Raw genomic sequence first — 15,162 nt, 5'->3', positions numbered from 1 at the left:
TTATGATGCATGGAGCGCTGGGGTCCACGCGATACCAGGATCGCGCAAGGCGAATTGGAATGGTTCAGGTAGCTTCTCCACGCTCGGTCTACGTCTGTCAAGAGCACCATTTGATTTTTGTGCTACGCACGCTGTAAAATAAACTCTTCACTTATTACTTCGTGCTTGTTCTGGGCCTTTTTCGCTGACTCGGCCCTTCTTCTCGGTCGTTTACTCACGTTACGCAACTGCATCTTGTGCTTTTAGACCAAAACTTGACATGCTCAGGGCTGGGCAGCCCACCTGCTTGGGCGCACAGCCCCGCCTTCGCGTTCGGGAGCTGCGCTGCATCGCGCCCGCTGTCCGCGGCATTGCGCCATGCGTGGCCAGACCTATTGATGCAGCCTCTGTCGGGCCTGCTTGTCGGCCAGGGCTTCGGCGAGGGAAATGTGATGGCGGAGTCGTTTGCTCCGCGTCGTCTGGAGCAGCGGCCCCCCGCCCCGACGCCGGCTCGGACAAGTGAGCTACGTGTATTAGGATCAGCGGCACCGTGCATCGGAATTCCTGCCTAGCACATACCTAAAATGTGGCCCTGGTTCTGCGCTTGCTTGCAGCGGTGGCAGCCCGCTACCGTGGATTCTCGCTGGCCTGGCTGCTGTTGGTGCCGGTGTCTATATGATGACGGAGCCGGGCCAAGCGCTCAAGGTGCGCAAGCTGGCTCACCGCTTCACCGCTACCCGGAGGGCTGCCCGTGTCCCGCCCACCTCACCCACCCCCAACCCCGCCGCCTGCGCCTCCTCCACAGGACGTCCTCGTCAACGGCCCGCTGGGCAAGTCGGGGTTTCTGGCCGCCTTCTCTCTGATCTTTCTTTCAGAGATCGGCGATAAGACGTTCTTCATCGCCGCGCTGCTGGCCATGAAGATTGGAAAGTGGATGTCCTTCTTCGGCAGCCTGTCCGCGCTGTCAATCATGACCGTCATCAGCGTCAGCATCGGCGCCATCTTCTCGCGTGTGCCCGACGCGCTGAAGAGCTCCATCCCGGTCGGCGAGCTGGCGGGCATTGCGCTGCTGGTGTTCTTCGGCGTGAAGACGCTGCGGGTGAGCAGGAGCCACCTGGCGCCCGACACAGGCCTCGGGACACAGCTGGCGGGCCAGCTACACCCGGGGCTGTGGTGGATCAACAAGTGGGCAGGCGGCTGACGCGGATGGCCGGAGTAGATGCATGCGCTTGCGAAAGCTTTGCCGCGTGACCCGGCGGGATGCTCTCGCCACCATATCAGCACGGACCCGCATGTAGCCGCTTCACGTCCCCGCTACGTAGTACGCCCACCGTGCACCTTGTCTGTGCGCCTCGGACGTGCGCCACTCACACCTCACCACCACATACGGTACAGGACGGCCTGAAGCAGCCGGAGGCAGGCGCCAGCTCCAGCGACGAGGAGCTGAGCGAGGCGGAGACGGTGGTGCAGAGCGTGGACGCGGGCGGCAAGGGCAAGAAGGACTCGCCCCTGGCGGTGTTCTTCGAGGTGGCCACACTTATCTTCCTGGCGGAGTGGGGCGACAGGTGGGCTGTACGTGGGTGGGTGGGTGGGTGGGTGGGTGGGTAGGTGGTATGGGCGTGCGGGAAAGCAGGCGCGAGGAATGAAAGACTTATGGGCAACGTATGCGGTGAGGGCGGAGAGGAATGAGAGGACTGAGAGGTCACGGGTGGGTCGCAATTTGAGTATGGGAGGGCACAGGCACACGACGGACGCCGTCGGCCATCAGCGGGAACGTGGCGGCGGGTGGCTGGGTGATGGGCTGGCCCCACTCGCGCTTCGCATCCAGGAGGCTGCGATGCGCAGCCAGACTGCGGGAACTGTCCCAGCCGGCTGGGTAGGAGTAAGGGCTGCGGAATGCGTGAGCGCTGCATCACAGGACAGCTGTGAACGCAGGAATGGGGTAGCAGCCTATCATCAACTGACGGCTGTGCCCTGTGCCCCCTCTCGCTCTCATTCCACCAACACGTGTCCTGTATAGGTCCATGCTGGCGACCATTGCGCTGGGCGCGGCGCAGAACCCCGTGGGCGTGGCGGTGGGCGCCATCGCGGGGCACGCCATCGCCACCGGCATTGCTGTGCTGGGCGGCGCCATCGCCTCCAAGTACGTCAGCGAGCGCACTGTCAACCTCATCAGCGGCATCCTGTTCCTAGTGTTCGCGGCCGCTACCGCTTTCAGCATGCTGTGAGCGTAGGTGTGGAGGCAGCAGGAGCGCGAGGCGGCAGAGGGAGCCGCACGAGCTGGAGTAATGACGTGTGGGTTTGTAGGGGAGGCGGGGAAGGCGTCCTCGCCTAAAATAAGCTGGAGCTGTGCGTGGAGCTGTGCGCTGTTAGGAGGGAGGAGGGAGGCGGTGTGAGGTGTGGTGCTGCGGTGGCATTGAGGCGGTGGCATTGAGGCAGGAACGCGCCTCGCCTGGCGTAGGGGATCGGCGCTTGCAGGGGCGCGGGACGCGGCGTGTATGTGAGTTTAGGGGCGCGCGTTGCTTTGTGCGAGTGCCACGGGTGTCTACTGACGAGTGTGCGGCCAAGAACTGAGACTCAGAGAGGGCTCGGTTGTACGAGTGCCTACACAACATGAGAGTGCATACGAAGAGGGCAACGGCATTATCGTGCGCATGTGCAAGCTAACAGTACCGGCAGTGAAGAGAAAGTTGCCAGGGATTTGTGCATGTGTTCACGTGGCAAGCGAGGCTGGCGTGTAGCGGAGCGAGTGGCGCACCCACACCAGTGGCGGCAGTCATGGTTCGTCGCAGCCGCAAGACTGATTGACTAGGACTTGAATGGGCCCAGCTATGGGTGCAGATTGGACGCGGCACGGTATTTGCTGTGGTGTATGCGCGCTAGCAAGGGCCAGTCGCTGTGCGTTGGCGTGGCATGCTCGTAGCGCGCAAGGTCGAAAAAGGGTTCTGGATGGCAATAGCACTGTAGCAGGCCCATTGGCAAGCCACTTACTAACACTTCGGAAGATTGGATGGTGATGACATGAAAGCAGAGCTGACCTTGGCAGTTGACCGCGCCACTGCAATACGAGCATCTCTGCGGCCCTTGCATTGCCTCGTCACACGGTCGGCACGTTCTGTGGACGAGCGCCTGAACACGCGCCGCAGCTGCAGTTCATGATGTGGGTGAGTGTTGGGAGGCCAGGTCCCACCGGGCTGTATCTGCCTGGCAGCTAGCCATGCCTGACCAGCGCTGTCACAGAATTCTCAGCAACAGATGGGACAGCACCCAGCCACACCCGCACACCGGCGTTGCAGCAGGAATTCGAACTACCTGATAGCTGCAGCACATCTCTGATCGCTGAGGCGGATCGAGTGCCGCCTGGGCCCCCTGCTCATAGCTGCGTGCGTCGGCGCAGCGAGTCGTACGTGTCATTACACACAAGGTGCTACCTCTCTCTCGCTCTCCCTTTATGTGAGGGGTGCGCCTCAGCCAGCGACCTGCTACAAGCCGCGTCCTCCAAGCAAGTAACCAAAATTGGCGGAGACTACAGCCACGCAAGTCGTGTGCGACACCCCTACACACGCGCCCATCGGTTACGAATAATGCAACAAAACTGTGCTGCGGGATGTGCAACCCTGCGTGCCGCCGCTGCCGCCTTGATCCCAATCAACGACGCGCGATGCGTTTGCTGAGGCTCTCCTGGCACAAGAACCGGCCACACAGGCCCATCCCCAGTGTTTAAGCATTCTGACACCAGATCTACAACACCGCCTCTACTCCATGCGCGCATGGCGCGCCAACGGTTTCCGTTTTCGTTCCCCCCGCAGACCAGCACTCTAAAGCCGGGCATGTCTCCGTCCGACCGCCTGAACCTCGACTGCCCGCGCCCAGGGTTTGTCGCTGCCTTGCCCCTCTTGTCCATATCCTCTAAACACAACCTATTCTGCAGCGGCACAGCTCTGCGGCGCGCACACGCTGTGCCCGCCTCCGCCGAGCCCCAGTGCAGCATTCTGGCTGCCGCTGCAGTCATGACCCATGTCCGGGCTGCCGGCCAGCTGTACGGGGAACAGAGCGCGTAGCTGCTGCGCCCAATCCCGCGGCTTGCCCGCGCCTCGCCATACCCAACGCATTCCGTCAAATGCCAAAAACTGCTGCCGTGCCGAGCCGCGCGCTGCCGCGGCGGCTGTAGCTAGAGCCCACGCCACGCTGTCGCTGGTCCTGCCCGCCGGCCGCCAAAAGCGCCTGCTCCTTAACACGCAGCATGACGACTCAAGCGAGCGCTGCTGGCCGCTTACTTGCTGCTGGGCAGCAGCAGGCGGTCCATGGGCACGCCGCGGGCCTTGCTGACCTCTTGGAGGGTGCGCAGCTGCTCCAGGGCGGCCACGGCGCAGCGGGCGTTGTTCAGCAGGCTGCGGCAGCCAATGCGCTTGGCCAGCACGTTCTGCACGCCAGCCAGCTCCAGCACGGAGCGGATGGAGGAGCCAGCCAGCACACCGGTACCGTCGGCGGCGGGCACCATGACGCAGCGGGCGGCGTTGAACTTGGCCTCCACGCGGTGGGGGATGGTGCCGGCACCGACCAGGGGCACCTGTGGATTCGGGGGATGTCGGACAAGGTTTATGACCGGCTGGTAATGGCAATGCTGTAAAGGCTGTCAAGTACAGCGTGAGCAGTCCCTGCAGTACACGGGCTGAGGCTCCGTTGTTGCACGTCGCGCAAGCGCATGCTGCCGAACTGGCTACTGGTTGAACGTCACGCCTGAACCGCACGCCGGGCCCACTCACACGCACGACGGACTTCTTGGCGTCCACCAGGGCGCGCTTGACGGCGGTGGCCACCTCGCGGCCAGCCTGGCAGCCCACGCCGACCAGACCGTTGCCGTTGCCGATGATGGCAGTGCAGCGGAAGCCCATCAGCTTGCCACCCTTGACGACCTGTGGCACGCAACGAACAACGGGAGGACACAGCGCTCCGATCACAACAACGCGCGGCTCGAGTCCTTGCGCCAACCACGTATCCGCCTTCCCGCCCAGAGACTGGAGTTCCCCAATTCCATGTGCGTCCTTCGCCCGCAATCGCACCTTGGTCACGCGGCTCAGCTCAATAATGCGCTCCTGCCAGTTCTCGCCGTCGTCGAAGTCGTCGGCGTCCACCAGGTCGTCCATGTCGTCGGGCATCAGCAGCTCCTTCTCCAGGTCCACGTACTCGCCATCCTCCTCCTCCAGCACGTCGGCGGACAGCTCGCCCTTGATCACCTGGGGGCATCACGATAACGACACTCGAACCATCAGCCGCTGACGTGATTTGGGTTCCGAGCTTGTCGCAACGGCACACTCCCGTGTAATCCCGCCTGTCCGCGCCTGCCCTTCCCATATCATGTTCGGCCTCTGCCTTGTGTCTCCCAGTCGGCCCTTCCAGTCCAGACGTTCTTGGCTTCATGTCCCTGTCCCGCCATCCGCGGTTTCGTGCCCCTGTCCCTCCGTCCCGCTGCACCCCAATCCTCCATCCCTCGTCCCGCCCTCTGCTTGTTGCCCTGCCGTCAACCCTTCCGATCCCCAACCGTGCCTGCTCCCACCTTCTCGGCCAGCTGCGCCTTGCGCGCCTCCTCAGCGGCAATGAACTGCTCGCTGGCGGACAGGTACTGGTCCAGCACCTCCACCTCCTCCTCAGGGGGCGCCTCCAGGTTGGCCTCGGGCATGGCCCGCAGCGCCAGCAGCTCGGTGCGGAACTCCTCCACATCGTCCACGTCCTCCAGCTTGTCCTGCGCGGTCGTAAATGAGGATACAAGGTCAGGCTGTGTGATCGGGGCTAGGCTGTGGACACAAGATATGGGCAGCCGAGCACGCGTGGGCTGGTATAGGAGCAGCTGCAGCCCATGATTCGCGGCCGGCGCCTGCCCAGCTGCGTTGCCCAGCCGCTTTGCGGCTGGGCCGTCAGCTCCCAGATTGGCGCGCCCACACGCGCGCTGCGCTTGCCTGTCGCTGCCCCCATGCTGCCAGCCCCCATTGATAACTCGCTGCCGCTCCAGCCCGTGCTTCAGAGCCCGACCTACAGCATCCCATCGCTGCGCCTGCGCCGCTGCGCCGCCCTCCTCACCTCAACGCTGTTGAAGACCAGCTCGGACTCGGCCAGCGCCTCGATAGCGGGCTCAGTCAGATCCACGCCATCCATGGTCACGGCGGCCTCGGCGGCCACGTCCACCAGCTGCACGGGCTCGTCAGCGAAGATCTCCTTGATCTGTGTGGGGTTGGGGGCGAGGGCGATGGTAAGAAAGAGGTTGGAGCAGCGCGGCGTGGCAAGCTTGCGCACTTAGCACGGAGGCCGGGGGCGCAGACTAACCAGCCCATACACGTGCACAGCGCATGACTGCGTTTGATGTAAGTACTATTGCTGCATTGGTGCACTGCAACTTGTTTTGGTTGCGAAAGAGGGTTGCCCAACAATTCAACGCACACGTTAGGCGTGGCACTGTGGCCGCCAGGTGAACTTGACCATGCTCCCCACCACGACACAGTACTCGCGCAACCCAATTATCATTCAATTGTCCACCCTGTGCACAATTGAGGCGAGACACGGCTGACCCAGATCACCAACCGAGTGGAACCCCTGCTGACGGCGACACGCCTACCCATCATCCACCCTGACCCCCCCACCATCCGGCTTGCATGCCCGAACCCGCCCCAGTTCATCCTTAAGGCAGAAATGTGCTTGCTGCAGCTTCCCTGGTCTGTGCTATAACCCCCCGGCCCCAAATGCGCTAGCTCCAGAGCCACTACACGCGCCCCGCACCTGCTCCTCCGACAGCTCGGCGCCAGTCGCCGACTTCAGGCTGGCCACGTACTTCTGCACGGCCTCCTCCGACATCTCCAGACCGTCGTCCTCAATGTCAGCAAAGTCCAGGCCCGACAGGTCCAGCTCGGGCAGCGAAATGTCCTCGCCCAGCAGCGCGTCAATGCGAGCGACATCGGCATCGCCCAGACCAGCGAACTCGGGGACGCTGAACACCTCCTCGACGTTGTCGGGGATGGCCTTCACCTCATTCTCAATGTCAAAGTCCTCAAGCAGGAACTCGATGGTGTCGCGGGTCTCCACGTCCACATCCTGGAGGTTGGCATTGCGAAGGTCGGCGAAGACCTCCTCGTCCGAGGGCAGGGCGGCCATCACATCGGCAGCCATGCTGCGAGCACCGCCAGCAGCGACAGCGGAAATCTCCTCGTCGTCGTCCTCAGCCGCGATATCGGACATCCAGTCCCACACAGCCGGGCCCACAGCCTTGTAGGTGCCCTCCTCCTCCTGGTCCAGGCCGGTCTCCTGCAGCTCAGCCTCCAGAACCATCTGCTCCTCGATCTGCTTCATCGCCTCAGCCTCCTTGGCAGCGGCAATGTCGTCGCTGTCCTCAGCACCCTCGCCCTCGCCGCCGCGCTTGCCCCCCTGACGCTGCTTGGGGGCAGCCTCGGGAATACCAGCAGCAATGAACTCGTCATCGTAGGCCTCGTTGTTGTCCAGGTCGCCGAAGAAGTCAGCGTCCTCAATGCCGAAGACGTTCTCCACAAACTCGTCATTGGTCGCGCCCACGGCCGAAGCCTCGCCCGAGTAGAAGCGCAGAGCAGCCTCCACGTCGCCAGCAGTGTACTCGTTGCCCTTCTTGGCATCGCTCAGGCTGAAAGTGAAGTCGTCAGCCTCAGTGGCCACGGCCTCAGGCTCAGCAGCGCGGGGGACCACATTCTGGCGAGGAGCGGCGCCCAGAACGCTGCGGGTGGCGCGGGTAAAGGGCTTCACACGCAGGCTGCTGATGCTGCCAGCGGCGACCTTGGGCTGCGGGCGGCTCGCCGCGCGGGCGACGCCACTCTGAATAGTGGCCATGGTTGTGGCGGCCTAGTCTTTACGGTGAGGAGGCCACGCTAAGGCCGACCAATTGTCTCTCCTAAAAACCTAAGCACACCTAAAAGGAACCAGGGAGACCAGCCCTCGTGAATTCTGGCCGAGAAGCGCCATGCATCATGGGTCGATTGTGCCGAGCCCGGTTATCATGCGTCCACTACTTGTGTTCAATAATTGAACCATTCATGCGTTCTGGGCTAGCTCCAGCGTGACATGCAAGTGCAAGCATAGAAATGTTTCAAGTGCACGCGCTTTCCCGGACCGCTGGTGCCCGCCCGCTGACACGGCCAGTCCAGCTTAAATGTAATACTAAGTCATTTACTATCAGGCGTGCACCCCTGCAAGTCCACGCAACGCAGGCAAGATGAGCGATGCTTTGCACGCGCAAGCACGTACCCTGGCCTGGAAATGCGTGATACCAATACTCTAGCATCAGCCCAACCAAGGGAGAGCGACGGGGAAGGTCGCAGCGGCTAGCACGCAGCGCGGGTGCCCCGGTGGTAGGCTTGCCTGCACGGGAAGCACCCGCGGCCCCTCCTTGCACCGCCTAAGCTTCTGAATGCACTGGTCTACACCGTTGCCTGCACCCAATCCCGTACTGCCTCAAACTTAGGGTGCCAGCGCCTCCTCCAAGCCGGCCAAGGACCCAGCGGAGGTGCGGTCGGACCTGATCAAGGGCTGCAAGACCGTCATGATGGAGCTGCAGGGTGAGTCGAGCACGCGAGCAGCCATGCTGCGTGCCGCACGGGCTGCGGGCCAAACGAGGCTATACAGTGCATATCAAACCCCCTGCCAACCAACAAACCAAAAGACTTGGCTGCAGAAGTATGGCACGGGTGAACGGTCCTGATGGCGAAACAGGAGGGGCTGGTTGATGAGACGCACCCGTTCACACGGCACGCCTGCGTTCAATCTGCCGTATTATCCTCAGGTCTGGACTTCCCGCGCAATGACGTTAAGGGCTATTTCAAGTTTGTGGTCAAGCCGCCTGTGGGCGTGGCCAAGGATTTTGACCTCAGCCGCGCGCGGGTGAGTTACGGTCGTGCTGGCGGGGCGGGGGGCGGGGCTGGGCCGAAGCCAGACGCACTGCGCGTTGTGCGGTCGTCTGGACCTCGGCCCCACGCAGGAATGAGCCCAGGCGGTGGACTCAGCCTTGTCGCATCACAATCCCGTGTATGCTGTATAGCTACCCTCTCAGGTGTGCATTCACCACCGTACACCCGCCCGCCTCCCGCCCGCCCCTGCCCTCCCCCCCCTGCAGGTTGTTGTGGACCAGCTGATGACGGGCCAGGAGGCGGACATCAACGACGTGGAGGGACTCAAGGTGGGGCGGGACACGAGCGGCCCCTTGGCGGCCACCAGGCCCCAACAAGCATGGGGCAGCAAGGGGGTGGGGTCGAGTAGCCGCTTCCAATCCCTCAGGAACTCGAAACTGGGGTAGGGTAGGGCCGAGACCCAGAACTTGGGTCCAGCCCAAAGAGGGATGGCATTGATGAGAAGTCCAACTGGGGTTCAGGGTTGGGGTTGCGTTGTTCTCACCAATCCCATGAACGAGCAGGAGACAGTTTTAGGATAGACAACCTTGACTTGCTGCCAGGGGGGGGCAGCTGTAAGACCTTCATTTGGCGAGCGGTAGAATCAGAGGCGTGGGCGCAGGGTTTCAGCGCGCCAACGGAGCGGGGGATCAAATGGAGCATTCAGCCGCCGTCGCGCTGGTTGCTGTATGGCCTGCGCCTACGGACCAGAACTCCGCAGGGCCCACGGTAACTCAGCCGGGTAACCCACATGGCACCGCCGCACGTGCTTTACTCCATGCGCAGGCGGCTCAGCTCATCCTCAGTGACGTGTGGCGCTGGCGGCGGCGCGGCGGCGGCATGGACGACGAGACGGACCGGCCCAACTACGCCATTGCACTGGAGTCGCTTCAGAACATGGAGCCCGAGCAGATCGACCGCATCACCTCCTCGCTGGTGGGTGGTTGGACAGTTGGGAGTTGTTGGGTGGTGGTTCGGTGGTGGTTGGGCTGGTTGGGTTGGACGGCTGGGTCTGCAAATGGGAGATGGATGGGAGGGAGTGTTCCACCACCCGCTGCCGCAGCTGCTGTCTGCTGCTGAGCGGTCTGGCGGCGAGCTGGAGGGCGGAGCGTTTGGCCTGCTTGGGCCTGCTGGTCGCATTGGGGAGGGGAACGTTAGCCTGCAACCCCAAATCATTTGGCCTGTGTTGCAATGTACGTGCCGCACGGACCGCACGCGCCTCACTCGCGTCGCACGCGCGTCACACGCCCGCCGCACCAACTGCCAAACCGCTGACGCACTGAGCCCCACCACACCACACCACACCACACCACACCCACACACCATACTTACTAATCACCAACCATCTCACCAACTCATAATCCCCGCGCAGCTGGACAACCTGCCGATCACGGAGGCGGAGAAGCGCCAGATGAGCGGCTCCGTGCAGCAGTGAGTGCGGGCCGCGTGGGCGTTGGTTCACCTGCCCCCTGTTGCTGCGCCAGCAGCCACCTCCGCAACCGCTACAGGTCTAGTCCCGCACGGGGCTTACTCTGTAATGTACTGCTGCCGTGACATCGCTCGCGCGCTCATCTCGTGTAAGGCGATGCACGGTTTCGACGCCTTCCGCTGATCTAACCAGCATGTATGCTGCCTACCGCTCGCAGGGTGGCCATGGCTGGTATCAACGGCGCAGTGTGGGGCAGTCTGGCGGCGTGCCTGCTGTTCCTACTCATCTTCAACTTCGCGCGCGGCGGGTAAGGCGGCGTGGTGGTGTTAAGACAGAGTCGCTGGCGCCCGGACTCTTATTGGGCTGAACGCGCGGGTGATAAGCAAATGTTTGTGCAGGACGCGTAGGGCAGGTGATTCTATGTACTTCAACCTCGAAATTTGATGTGCGGGGCAGATAAGGAACCAAAACGAGTAAACGTGTATGTGCTAAGTTTGTGGTGGTCACCCTGTATGTTGGATATCGGTTTGATCGGGTATTTGTGGTTGCTATGGGTCATTATGAAGTGCAGAGTGAGCGGACTGCAGGGCGCGCAGAGTGCTGGGCCGGAGCAGGGGCTTTCCTCAGGCATGGGTCGGGTGCAGAGCTTGACACGTGGTGGGCTGTCTCAGGGGTGTCCCCGCACTGTAGGAGGCCGTCGTGGATGCTAATGCTGACTGGGATGTGCATCTCGCGTAGCACCGCGCCATGGTTGGGCCCGTCTGTAAGCAAAGCTGTGGTGCGCTGACAGCGACTCCCGCGGGGGTGCCGCCGCCGGGCACAGCCGGGGGCAGCAGCCAGCAGGGCTGACACGGCGGGAGTGTTGCTGTGTTGGGCTGCCCCTCACCACCCAGCCATCGAAGATGCGCCAAGCCATGTCCGGGTTAGCAGCGACGCAGAAGGCTGCGGCACTGGCCACCAACAGGCTTGCCAGCCGGAGTTCCCGAATGCTCCTCGTGCTTGTGGGTCACCGCTTCGTACGCGCCAACAGAGCGCTGCACCTGGCTGCGGTACGCATCGCTGTGCACAAACGCTGGACCGCCTGGACGCTGGTCATCCCCTCTCTAATCCTAGCGGTTAGAAATAGTGGAATACACCGGGTCATTCAGTGTAACTTTACAGTTGCGATTCACCCGTCGTCATGCACGCTGTAGCACCATCGCGCGCGTCCTCAGTACCGTACTTTGCATTTCTCTCTGGCGGCCTGACACATGCCCAACATGACATCCGCGTCCAGTCATTCACCACCAGGCATTAACATCGCCCTCCTTATTGCGGTCTCGCTTTCCTCATTGCTTGTTTCTTCTCTTCCCAATGCTACTTCCAACCTTTCTTCAAGGCTGTACCTCTTTCCTGGTTCCTCGCCGTACCGCTTCAGCCCTTTCCTGCACGAGCACGAACCTACCGTATCTTCCCTCCCCTACCTCCCCTGCCTGCCTCCATCCAGCTCCACCGAGCTCCACCCAGCGCTCCGCCGCCCGTCCTGCCATGCGGGCGCCCCAAGCGCCCGCTACTGCTTCTGCCGCATCCGCCCGCTCCTGCTCCTACGCTCCTACTGCTTCTGCTCGCCCTGCCCCTGCTGCTGCTCCTGCCCCTGCTGCTGCTCCTGCTCCTCCTCGAAGCCCGCGAGCGGCTTGCGGTCCAGCGCCGCCACCACCGGGCTGCCCTCGGCCGGCTGCAGCTCGGGCCAGTCGCCGCGGCAGCCGCGCTCCACGTACTGCCGCTTGCGCTCCGTGAGCTCGGGCTTCTCCTGCGGGGTGGGTGTTTACATTCATGATTAGTTAAGGAAGTGGGGGCGGGGGCGGGGGTAGGGTGAGCAAAAGCAGCAGGAGCAGTAGAAGCAGGGGCGGGCGCATGTGGCAGAAGCAGCAGCAGGCGCTTGCGGCGCCCGCACGGCAGGACGGGCGGCAGTGCGTTGGGTGGAGCTGGGTGGAGCTGGGTGGAGGCAGGCAGGGGAGGTAGGGGAGGAATGATACGGTAGGGGGGGCAGGGGTAGCCATCCATGGATACTGGCGGAGGGGGCGGGCAGGGCGGAGCTGTAAAGGGCTGCGCTTGTGCAGGTGCGGGATGCACAGCCCCTGCATTGCACACACGCAACGCACACCGCGACCGCAGCCACCCTCCCCTGACATCAGCTGGCGTCCAGCATTGCAGCACACCTCAACTGCTATGTAACAACTTCCCTTTACCCCCCGATTCCGTGTGGGTTTGTCTTCCGGAACCCGCGCACCCTGCCCCTCCCCTGCGCCCCCCCCCTCTGCTCCCGTCTCACCGCCAGGAAGTCGCTGAGGCGCGGCAGCAGGGTGTCTGCCACTGCGCGCGCCCGGCCCTCCAGCGTCTGGCCGCCCCGCACACCAAAGCCCTTTTGAACCTGTGTGCATGCAGGTAATGGATGTAGACGGGTGTTAGAGAGAGCACAGATTCAGGGGAAATGCAAAGGACATGTGTGCGGGTGTGTGGGTGTGAGCGGGTACACGGCCGCATGCCAGCATGCACATGCCCAGATGCGGCTGGCTTGACGTCACTTGCCAAACACACGCATAACCACCTTCCTGAGCTTCCACCTTACAGCTCCCAAATCCCACCGCCCTGCTCCCTTCCGGCTGCCCCGCTTCCCCATCCTCCCCCCCACCCCCTCCTTGTTCGCATCCAGGTGAGTATGTTAGTATAACATGCAACTAGTTGGGCGACGGGGTCCGCGCGCGGCTCGCACTGCTGACATGACTTCGGAGCTGCTCTGGACTGCTCCTTCCACCTGCCGCTACACTGCCCAAGCCCGCCCGACTACATACGGTGATGTACAACGACTAGCTTATGCAGCTGCAGTTCTCCTTGCCGCGCGACTGTTTCCTTACGGGATTGGTTCAACGTTAACCCCCCACCCCCAACTCGGTCTTTTGCACTGGGTTCGGTTTGATTTGGGCTGGTATCTACAAACCACCCGCCACCCCACACACACCTTGACGCGCACTGCCAGCTCCGCCCTGTCCTCGTACAGCTGCCGCTCCGGGGTGCGCGGCTTGGGCGTGCTCTTGTCATCCTCGTCTGCTCGGTAGCAGGCGAGAATAACAGCGGCCCGGGTAACATCACTTCAGCGGTTTAGCAGGAGGGGCTGTGCCATGACGACTACCGTGCCGTGGCGATGGTCTGGTAAGTGATAAGGCCGCACAACCCCTGCCGCGTGCGCCCGCCGTACATTGCACCCACTGCCCTTGCCCTGTTCCCGCTGCCTGCACCTCGCAACCCTCTCCCCCCGTTCATGAATGTAACCTCCCTGGCCTCTGACACCCACCAATCCACACGATGACCGAGCCCCACAGGTCCTTCCACACCGCGTCCTGCAGCACCGCCCCTGCCGGCAGCGGCGTGGCAATGACTCGGAACTGGTTGCGCAGCCCGCGCAGCAGCTCAGCCTCAGTCGCCACTAGGGGGGGAGCGGAAGGCACGGAATGGAGCAGAGGGGAGGGCAGTCAAGCGGCGGGCGGTCAGGGAGGGGGGTAGCCGTGCATGCAAGACGGTGTGAGTGGTGTGCGACAGGTGCGGGCGGTGCACGGGTGCCTGGGCAGGAGGACGCCGTCATCGCATTGGCCGCCATGCAGCCGCACACCGCGCCGGCCTCCCCATGAGCGCAGCTCCCCACCAACCCACCCGCTCATGTCGTACGTGCGCCGTGACCTCGCGCTACCCTCCACACCCCACCCTCCAGGCCTGCCCTCCCCCCTCCCCTCCGCCTCACCTCGCTCCGGCTCTGTCAGTGCCGCCAGGTCCGGCACCTTCCGCATGCCCGTCATCACCTTCAGTCCGTCCACGGGGAACCAGCCCAGACGGCTGCCCACCACCTTGGCCACCTGCGGCAGGGTGGCGGGGTGAACGCGCGGCCGTATTAAAAGGTAACGTGTCCATGCCCAACGAAATTCGTTACAGGCCTGACAATGCGTCACTGGAAAGCCCATGCGGTCGGGAGGGAAGGGAGTGGGCCACTGGGGTTTGTGTGCGTCCGTGCCAAGAGGAGGACCTACGTTTGTCGCCGGAACGCAGTTATGGCGTAGGAGTGTATCAAGGGGCCAGGGCTACGGGCATGTACGCGCCATGTGCGCGACTTGCCCCGTGACCTGCCCACCCACCCGGTCGCTGCGCGGGCTGCCACGCACTGCAGCGCCCCCGCACCCGGCAGGTACCCGGCCGCCCCGCGCACCGCGTAGTTGAGTTGATGATCGTCGCCGATGAAGGTCAACGACACACGCTTGAGGGAATCAACGACGAGACGAGCAGCGCCGACCTGGAAGGAGAAAAGTGCAGCGGGAAGGAGGGTGGCGTCAAGTGGGGGCGGGGGACTGCGCGTGCACTGCCCGCACTACGTCAGGCCGCGAACCAAGTACAATTTGCCCATGCTAGCTGCATGTATTCGACCGTGTTGCTGGCGCTTCAAACCCTTATCTGAGCTGTCACCTTGCGCGTCGAGGCCGCGAAGCGCTTCATGCCTTCTGCCGCTTTTTCGCGCACAAGATCCGCGGGAACATCAGCAACCTCTTTTGCTGCAGATGTAGACGGCGCTGTATCAGGCGAGTCCGCGGCAGAAGCGCAAACGTCGACGCGCCGCCGGTGAAGCTTAGCCGGGCACAAAACGGTTGCTACATGCTTTGAAAAGACAGAGCGAGAATGAATGACAGTCGGTGCCCTCGAGCCGGGTGCAATTGTCTGTGCTTGCATGTTTATATCTGCGACAAAAAGTGGCCTGCTCGGCCTAAACCTATTGTGGACACCTCCTAAGGACTCACAGGATGTTATGTTTCGTTGGGGGCATATGGGTCGGCAACG

General features: G+C 62.9%; 4 protein-coding genes across 4 annotated transcripts; 2 read left to right on the top strand and 2 right to left on the bottom strand.

The window, feature by feature from the left end:
- Positions 1-94: 94 nt before the first annotated feature.
- On the top strand, positions 95-3,056 carry CHLRE_16g660000v5 (uncharacterized protein). The gene is made up of 5 exons (XM_001697876.2): positions 95-498; positions 594-684; positions 785-1,078; positions 1,375-1,544; positions 2,000-3,056. Exons 1-5 carry the CDS (start codon positions 260-262, stop codon positions 2,205-2,207), a joined length of 1,002 nt encoding a protein of 333 aa, XP_001697928.2. The 5' UTR covers positions 95-259; the 3' UTR covers positions 2,208-3,056.
- Positions 3,057-3,380: 324 nt separating this feature from the next.
- CHLRE_16g659950v5 (uncharacterized protein) lies at positions 3,381-7,904 on the bottom strand. The gene is made up of 6 exons (XM_001697806.2): positions 6,751-7,904; positions 6,058-6,198; positions 5,537-5,722; positions 5,043-5,216; positions 4,746-4,895; positions 3,381-4,549 (listed from the first exon to the last, which is right to left on the bottom strand). Exons 1-6 carry the CDS (start codon positions 7,822-7,824, stop codon positions 4,253-4,255), a joined length of 2,022 nt encoding a protein of 673 aa, XP_001697858.1. The 5' UTR covers positions 7,825-7,904; the 3' UTR covers positions 3,381-4,252.
- A 116-nt stretch (positions 7,905-8,020) lies between these two features.
- Positions 8,021-11,084, top strand: CHLRE_16g659900v5 (uncharacterized protein). The gene is made up of 7 exons (XM_001697875.2): positions 8,021-8,201; positions 8,456-8,549; positions 8,774-8,871; positions 9,104-9,166; positions 9,663-9,812; positions 10,249-10,307; positions 10,523-11,084. Exons 1-7 carry the CDS (start codon positions 8,076-8,078, stop codon positions 10,614-10,616), a joined length of 684 nt encoding a protein of 227 aa, XP_001697927.1. The 5' UTR covers positions 8,021-8,075; the 3' UTR covers positions 10,617-11,084.
- Positions 11,085-11,448: 364 nt separating this feature from the next.
- On the bottom strand, positions 11,449-15,104 carry CHLRE_16g659850v5 (uncharacterized protein). The gene is made up of 7 exons (XM_043070968.1): positions 14,794-15,104; positions 14,540-14,623; positions 14,081-14,192; positions 13,637-13,768; positions 13,304-13,389; positions 12,617-12,715; positions 11,449-12,094 (listed from the first exon to the last, which is right to left on the bottom strand). The coding sequence occupies exons 1-7, from the start codon at positions 14,821-14,823 to the stop codon at positions 11,897-11,899; spliced, it is 741 nt and encodes a 246-aa protein (XP_042915610.1). The 5' UTR covers positions 14,824-15,104; the 3' UTR covers positions 11,449-11,896.
- Positions 15,105-15,162: the final 58 nt, after the last annotated feature.

This window comes from Chlamydomonas reinhardtii, chromosome 16, assembly GCF_000002595.2.
Source record: "Chlamydomonas reinhardtii strain CC-503 cw92 mt+ chromosome 16, whole genome shotgun sequence".
In the NCBI taxonomy this organism is placed as follows: domain Eukaryota; kingdom Viridiplantae; phylum Chlorophyta; class Chlorophyceae; order Chlamydomonadales; family Chlamydomonadaceae; genus Chlamydomonas; species Chlamydomonas reinhardtii.
The sequence above is the reverse complement of the archived record's forward strand: the minus strand, read 5'-3'. Positions and strand labels throughout refer to the sequence as shown.